Source organism: Myzus persicae, unplaced genomic scaffold (genome assembly GCF_001856785.1).
Source record: "Myzus persicae strain clone G006 unplaced genomic scaffold, MPER_G0061.0, whole genome shotgun sequence".
In the NCBI taxonomy this organism is placed as follows: Eukaryota; Metazoa; Arthropoda; class Insecta; order Hemiptera; family Aphididae; genus Myzus; species Myzus persicae.
In genome coordinates this window covers 32309-41251 of record NW_019100744.1, presented here as the reverse complement: position 1 = coordinate 41251, position 8943 = coordinate 32309, and the positions used below count along the sequence as shown (strand labels likewise).

General features: G+C 29.7%; 2 protein-coding genes across 2 annotated transcripts; both read left to right on the top strand.

Annotated features, from left to right (window-relative positions):
- Positions 1–1762: 1762 nt before the first annotated feature.
- LOC111042783 lies at positions 1763–2596 on the top strand (the record flags this gene model as incomplete). The annotated part of the gene is made up of 3 exons (XM_022327481.1): positions 1763–1940; positions 2031–2188; positions 2254–2596. Coding segments are annotated over 3 exons (672 nt in total), but the record flags the coding sequence as incomplete, so codon positions are not given.
- Positions 2597–3616: 1020 nt separating this feature from the next.
- LOC111042782 lies at positions 3617–5191 on the top strand. Its single transcript, XM_022327479.1, has one exon. It carries the CDS (start codon positions 3617–3619, stop codon positions 5189–5191), a length of 1575 nt encoding a protein of 524 aa, XP_022183171.1.
- The last annotated feature ends 3752 nt before the right edge of the window (positions 5192–8943 follow it).

Below are 8943 nucleotides of genomic sequence, written 5' to 3'. Positions count from 1 at the left end.
TGTTGTAATACCTATTAATAATATATCAATAAATGTACAATATTTAATAAACAACCGTAAATGGGGACATCACAACCAGCACAAATAAGTAGTGACTCGTCAATTATAAAGACATAGATCAGCATAATTGTCAAAGCGATGCACTACTTATAGTCATGCGAGTAACACACAAGACTCCTCTCTCTGGGACCGTGTGGAAGAATGTAAACGATTTTCAAGGAGAAGGCCGTCTTGTGTGAAGTGTTGTTCCCATCACTGCCGTGTACGTGTAAGCATTATATTTTTTATTTATTTATTTATTATTATTTACTACCTGTTAGACCTTTGGTGATTATTGTTATTTTAGAATATAACAGTACCTACGTACATTTGCCTAACATTTCTATTTGTTGATAATAATAATTATTGAATCATTCAATAAATTTCAAATTATAAAGTTTTAATTTAATACCTACCACTAATTATTTTAGACTCTGCTTGATCTATTACATACCACAAATGATGGAAGGTGTATATTTGCTGATGCTAGATTAAATAATGGTAACCTGTCTGATGAAGCTCAAAACTCACTAACAAAACTGATCATCAATCATTTATTTCAAGAACAGAACAGGTAATTTTTGAAATCTAAATCAATTAAATTTTCAATTTAAATAGTTTTAAAGATTTTTATGATAAATAATTAGATGAATATCTACTTAATTGATATTTTGTTGTAAATTAAAATACAAACAAAACTTATAAGTCACAATTTATACTACATTTTTAAATATTCCTCTTTTAATTTTATAAATATGCTATTTGGGTAGCAATTTACTATATATATATTTATTTTTATGTCTGTAGGGGAAGCGATATTTATTTCCATAAAATAGCAGATCTAATAGTTGAAATTTTTCCAAAAGAAATAAAGGTATGTCGTATGTTTCTTAATAATATATTGTATACATTATTTTATACTATGTTATACAATATATATAATTTTGTCATATATTATGAATATTATGCTACTCATTATCAGTAGCAATATTATTAATTGATCTTTATGGATATCTAGGTAATATTTTTATGTAGGTAGGTGTTTTGTAAATTCCTTTATCTATTAAAATATTGGTGGACACTTATATAATATATCATATAACGAATAATAAGTGTATACATTTTATTTTGGTTTAAATTTATTAAATTTAATAATAAAGTATACATAAACTATAATAAAATTATAATATTTTTTTTTTCTTTAAGAGTATATACTTTATACCTGCTAGGCATGAAGGAACTAGTCAAACCCATAGTAAAGGTAAACTTGTAGAAAGATGGAAGAATGTGGCTAGAAAACTCAGAAGTTTAGGTGCGATTGACTACGAAAGAGGCAGAAAAGAAAATATAAATATTCCAACATCATCACATCAATCTTTTTCTGGTATTATAGTAGTATTTAAAAAAAAGTTTAAATATCTAGTAAATTTGTTTTATTTTTAAAATTATATAGAAGAAGTTGAATGTACAAAATTATGGTTGAAAAATGATGGGTTATCAGTCCCATTTGAATTTTGATGATATTTTAATAAATAAGTGGATACTTACATACGAAATTCGCAAGGCAGATGTTTTTGGACCATGCTCACGTAATTTATCTTCCGTTTTTGAGTTATGGCCATTAATTTGTAGTCCAAAGGGGTATTTATTGGTAAGAAAATAATAATTCTTATAATTAATAATATAATATATTATATTATTGTTAAAAAATATTTTTAAGGTTGCTGAAGATTTTAAAATAGGCTATCCTGATACTATACAATTATTTGAAGACTGGAATGTTTTTATTAAGACTTGGTCAGATTTTACAAAATTATTGATTACTTTGAGAAGAGGATCTATTAAAGATAAACATGCTCGTTCACTTCTTATACAATTAGATGCTTCAGATGTAAATGGAAGTAAGAGTACCTATATTTTTATTGAAAATTGGTCTTCAGTACCTACCTATTTTTATTTTTTATTTTTTATAAACATGAATTTGGTTTTAGATTTCATGGTATCTGAAATTATCAAACTTTTATTATTGCCATATTTGATTCCAACGAAGACACAAATAAAAAACTCCTCTGCTAATACTTCTAACAAAACCAAATTTTGGAAACCATCTTTGGAGGAATCAGCGGCTGCATTCATTTGTCACGTTACGGTTAGTATTAATTAATTTGCTCAAAAAAATTAAAAATTAAAAAACTAAATTGTTAACACTTACAGAATCTTATTGAACTTAATGAAGAAATTCTTAAAAGGCGCAAAAAGTATTCTCAATTTGGAGCAACCATACAGCCGTACTTGATATTAGTTGGCAATGATATATATTCAATAAATACATGCTATGTGAGAGTGAATGAACAACTATGGGCTTTTGAATGTCCACTCAAAGCTTTGGACGCCTGCTTCAAAATATATTTTGCATTAAATTGTGCGTATTCAAAAGAATGCTATGAGACATGGATGATAATACAACTTCTAGTTTATAAGATCAAAACACCGTTTGACAAACCAACAGCAATTATTAACACTATACTAAATAAATTTTCAAATGTATAACTTTAAACATAATATTATAATCTTAAGTCTAAACTATAAAACTTAAACTACAATCTTAATTTAAAATAATGCAATAGTTTGCTACTTATATCTAACTTTTATTTCATCAGATAATTATATAACTAAAATTTCAATCATGTTTAATTGTTTTTTATGTACTGAAAATAAATTTACTTCTACAAACCAGTATATATGGCATCTAAAGGTTTATCACAACTTAGATTCTCAATCACTTTATACATGCAAACAGGATAATTGTTTTAGAGATTTTCTCGGCTTACATAAATTTAGGCAACATTTAAATAGAACACATGCAAATAAAAGTAATTTAATTACACAACTGAACGTAGAAATTGATGGACCTTTAGAAAATGATTCAGGTAGTACTGCTTTTGATCCAAATATTACAAATGAAAATAGTTTTGGAAAAAATACAATTAATTGCACGTTTAAAGATATTGTTACAAATAATGTTTCAAGTTTTATTGCAAAGTTATATTCAAAGCCAAATGTAACTGGTACATTACTTCAAGAAATAGTTCAAGGAGTTAATGAATTATTTTCCAATGAAATTATAACTCATTTAAAAAAAAAAGTTTTATCTGTTTTAACTAACTATGATACTTCTAAAAAAACTGAAATAGAGGAAATGTTTAATGTTCTCGAAAATCCTTTTTTAGAGTTCAAAACCGAACATTTGCGAATAAAATATTTTGAAAATCATAATTTATTTTTTAAACCCACAACAGTAGTAGTTGGCTATATGAAACAAAAAAAAAGAGTTGAAGGAGTGGATCGTTTATTAATGGTACCTGTTCAAGGTCATTTATTATCTTTTAAAAGTAATTTAAAATCATTTTTTGAACTGCCAGATATATATGAAACTGCCCTAAAATTCACCAATGATTCTTTAAGCAGTACAGGTATATTAACTTCATTTTTAAATGGTTCCACATGGAAAAAAATTAAATGTTCATTTTCGGATAAAATTGTGTTTCCCATTTTTTTATACTACGATGATGCAGAAATGGGTAATCCACTTGGTTCCCACTCAGGAATTCATAAGATGGGATGTGTATATTATACAGTCCCCTCTCTACCACCAGAATATCTTTCATCATTGGATAATATTTTTGTTGGTTATTTATTTCATTCCCAAGATCGAGGAACTTTTAAAATAAATAATAATGATATGTATAAGGCTCTTATTAAAGAGTTGATAGATTTAGAAACAAATGGCATTTCTATAACTGTAAATTTGAAAACCTATCAAATTTATTTTGCTCTTGGATTAGTCCTAGGTGATAATTTAGGACTAAATTCAATTCTTGGATTTGTTGAGAGTTTTTCAGCCAATCACTACTGCCGAATTTGCCGTTCTCCAAAATCGGATATGCAAAAAATGATTTATGAATCCTCTGAGATTCTTAGAAATGAAATAAATTATGATACAGATATTAATTTGGCTGATAGTTCACAAACCGGTTTAAATGAATATTGTATATTTAACAACGTTCCCAGCTTCCATGTAACAAGAAATTCAGTTAGTGATTTTATGCTTGATATCACAGAAGGGGTCGCTCGTTATGATATGGCTTTCATCATAAAAAATCTAATTGATTTAAAATATATAACTCTTGAGATCATGAATAGTCGAATAGAATTTTTTAATTATGGTGTAACTGAAAATAAAAATTCTCCACCAAAAATAAGTTCTACTAACATAACCAATGGATATATAATCATGTCTTCTTCAGAAATGCTGTGTTTAGTGAGGTACTTTGGTCTTATTATTGGTGAGTTAGTGCCTAAAAAGACTGAAGTTTGGCGTTTATATATTTTACTACGTAAAATAGTGGATATGTGTACTGCTCGACAAATACAACCAGAGTGTTCAGTTCAGTTACAAGCATTAGTAGCTGAACATAATCGATTATATTTGTCAATATCTAAAGGTACCCTTAAACCCAAATATCATTTTCTGGTACATTATGGCCAACTGCTTCTTAAAAATGGACCGCTTATTTTAACTTCTTCAATTAGATTTGAAGCAAAACATAAAACAGTAAAAGCAATTGCAAATGCTGTATCTAATCGAATTAATTTAGGTCATACATTATCTAATAAAATACAATTGCAAATGATCAGTCGCTTTTTATCTAATTCAGGTTTAAAACTAGACTTAAATTATTCATCTGGTTCCAATGTAGTATCACCTTTTATTGAGTTTCCATCAAATATAATTTTCAATCTACCACCAGAATTCAAATGTAATTCATTCTCTCCAGTTTGGTTGGAATATAAAGGTTTGATGTATAAAAAAGATATGCTTTTAGTTTTAGAAATAAATTCTGCTGCTGGAGGCTGTTTATTTGGGGAAATCTATAAAATGTTGGTCAATGAAACCAGAGTTCCTTATTTTATAATAAAGCCAATGTTGACTGTTGGTTTTGATGAACATTTTTGTGCCTATGAAATAAAAAATAATTTAAACTCAAAACTGATTGGGTGTTATATGTATGAATTACCTGATACAACGCCAACTATTGCCAGAGTTCTAGGCAATGGTAAACTTTATGCCTCATTGAGGTCAGGTGCATAAAAAACTTTTAAATAATACTATATTAATATTCTTATTTTTTTTTTTATTTTGTTATTCTACAATAGTTGTATACTTATTACCTACCCTATAATATTATGTTTGTATATTTTAAGTAAATAAATGTAGGTACCATGTATTTAATAACATGTGAAATAAAATATATTAATATTGGCAAAGTAATGTATGAAAACATTAATTGTATACAATATTATTATTTTAGGTAAAATGTATAAAGTATGTAAATAAAGTCAAGAACTTTGCATTTTATTCCATAAAAAGCATATTAAGATATTTTTTTTCTATATTTTATGCGACAGTTATATACCCACTTAAATGTCATCCATATCATTGTAGGTGGTAGGCTAGTGGTATTAGGCGTTAGGTAGATTGTTAAACAAACCCGTAGGTAGTGGTTTCGAATCCCACCTAGGGCAGATGGAATTTGTTACACGCCGAAATATTTTTTTTGCTTGTCTAACATTTTTTAACATTACATTAAGTAGTTTTAAGAATACCATTAGTTAATTCAACATCTTTACAAACTTTAACAAAATATCAGTAACTTAAGTTGAGATAACAATAACCAATATTCAACCTACCCTCAAATAAAAGTTAATTTAAAACTGCTGTAATGTTGTACTAAATATATTAAATATCATATCTACATAATTTTATTTGTTAAGATATACACAGTTTGTAGTTGTCTTAATATCAACTGATGTTGTATTCACCACTAATCACTATGAGGCATGAGTCTTACTATAGCAACGAGTAGTAGTTATTTTAACTATCGCTTAATGTGAATTCAACACCAAGCTCCTCCCAGCTCAAAATCAACACACAACTGTGTATGACATTGACACCAACGCGTGTTGAATCAACGTCAGATTTCTAACTGTGTATATTGTTTAGTTCAAAATCAATAATTATAGTTTTGACAGTGCAAATTCATGCTAATTACGTACTAATTATTGGTGTAATCAAATTATGAATAACTTAATTTTTTATCTGGCCCAGGCTGGAGAAACGTTACGTCAGCCTCTCCCGTTGATTTTTAGTTTCGTGGTAAAACAAATGTCATGCAAACTTCTAATTTTGGTCGTGAAAATGCATGCACATTCGTGTTAAATATTTGTGCAAAAAAGTTTTGATTTTGATCAGTGCAACGTATATGCAGACTTGACTTGCAGCAGTGCAAGGTAGGTCAACCTATTATAGTAAACATATATACCGAACTATATGATAATATGATTTTATTATTTGGTCATTATTCCCATCGGTAGAATGGGGATGGTTTTGGAATATCTTTTGAATAATGGTTTTTATTTTGCTAGCCGATTAGTCCGATAGGTAGGTACCAGTTATATACTACTAATAGCATACTAATCATTATACCCTGCTATTTTATGAAATGATAAAAGATTTATTTTATGACCGTAAAAATATATTTTATATAGCTGTATATTAGCTGGGGGAGGGGGGGGGAGATTTCTGTAAAATATTATATTCGGATGCTCGAACCCTGCTGCAGGACCGCACTAGAATAAAAAAAAAACCACTCGTCGTTTCGACCAGAATAAAGTCTTATTAATTATTATTACAAGTTTTAGTGTACGTGTGTCCTGCGTACAATCACTCCTTATGTGCCTACTAGAAATAGGCTACTACCTACCCATAGGTCCTGTTCGGTGCTTCTATAACTGTGTTGTAACGTTTTGTTATAGTATAATATGATATATTGTTACGAGCCACTGAGCCAGCGTGTGTGTCGTGTTATAATAATATTATGTTTATTATAATACTATTATACATAATATATTATAGTGTACCTACTGTAGTAGTTGTATAGTCTGCTGCAGGTAACGACGCTTTATTAAACTTTGAATTGGATATTGGCCAGCGGCGTTTGAGGAGAGTCTGCTGAACGTGTAAGCGCAGTAAGTCCTGTAACACACACACACACACACACACACACACACACACACACACACACACACACACACACACACACACACACACATTTATGCACGCTAACGTGCGTATTCTACAAAGCTACAGTTGCCGGCCGACAAGTTACAAAATAATATGACGTATCGTGTGTATGTGTATGGTAAACCGTAATATAATATAATATTACCGAAAGTGGAAAAAACGAAATCGGTGGCCCTTTTGCGGTAATATTTCTCGGGCACACGTCTAGAAGAAAATATTATGCAGGAAAAAACAAAAATAGATAAATTGCTTATACTTTGTTTATCAAAGTTCCAAAATGGCAGACCACAGACGCAATAATTATAATCATAAGTAAACAAAGATAATACAAACGATATCGTTCGTATGAGCAATAATATGATAAATAATACATGAATACAATATAAAGGACATACCTACCTAGTACCTATACGTTTTCCCGAATGACCGTTTTCCCAAAGGATCATTTCACGAATACTAAAATCCCGAATCCGTATTCTCCAAAGACCATTTTCCAGAATTAATTTTCTGAAGGTATTTTAAAATGTTATTTTAATATATAGGTCATAGATGTATAAATTGGACGGTGCCAGGTAATGTCTATGCCCTATATATAGTATGTAATAATATTATATTATCTTATATTTCATGTACTATATTACCTATTTGTGGTTACTGGATCGCAACAGACGATAGCGAAGGTTATAAATATTTTTTTAAGTCGGTATTTTCGACAACTGCTGTAATTATAGGAACAGTAAAATCCAACGGATGACCAATCTGATGAATTTAGGAACACACGGTATATTGTAGATAATAATATGTAATTCCGTGTTTATTACCAAAAATAACAATAAGCCGATGAGAATTACACGAAATAATTGTTACGTAAACAAACGCTGCAGGCATTTCGGCCGATGGCAATGCTCCGATGACGTCGTCGGATGGACACTGTCTTTTTCAACGTCATCTGTTTGTACTTGAATACATAAATTACACACACGAGCGTATGCACGCAACTGGTAAAAAGTAGAACTGCGCACGCGCAATGATCATCGCGAGGCTCGATTTTCATCGCCTATGAAAATCTAAAAAATAGATGCGGTATAGACTGGTGTTATGGTCAACCCGCAAGTTCAACATCAAAACACATATCAATCAGTTGTCATTGACAGCCGGGGTGATACAAAAGTCGCATCATCCAAAAAAATTACCACTAAACCCGCTACTGTAGTAAACTTATTTCAGGAAGTTATATTTTTCTACGACCCGTGATGAAAATTAATATAGTTGTAGCAAGAACATAATATCAGGATACTGATATCTGTTACTATAGTAGTAAACTTCGTAGAGGAAATGTTTAAATGTGTATACTGAGGCTACTCCGCGAGTATTCAAAAATTCGAATATTTGTTGTAAAAACATTTCGATACGGAACCACTGACTCTACAGTCTACAGTGATAAAAATCTTGGTTGTTTCCTTATTATCTTGGACATTTTCGAGGCCGAAGGTACATCGGTTTGCTCATAATATAAGAAATCAAGTTATTGATCACTTAAACTGATTTACACGCCTGTGTATTATAATTGTTACATTTTTCCTGAGCAAAGTCAAGTTGTACCGCCGGATTTTAGTTTCGTCAGACAACGCACGTGGCAAGCATTTGTGTAAATAATTCAATAAAAAAATTCCTAGAGACTAGAAATGTTTTTTAATAGTGAAAAATAAGTCGAACTCTAAAAAATAATTATTTATAGCTGTCGTTAGTCGTTACGATAC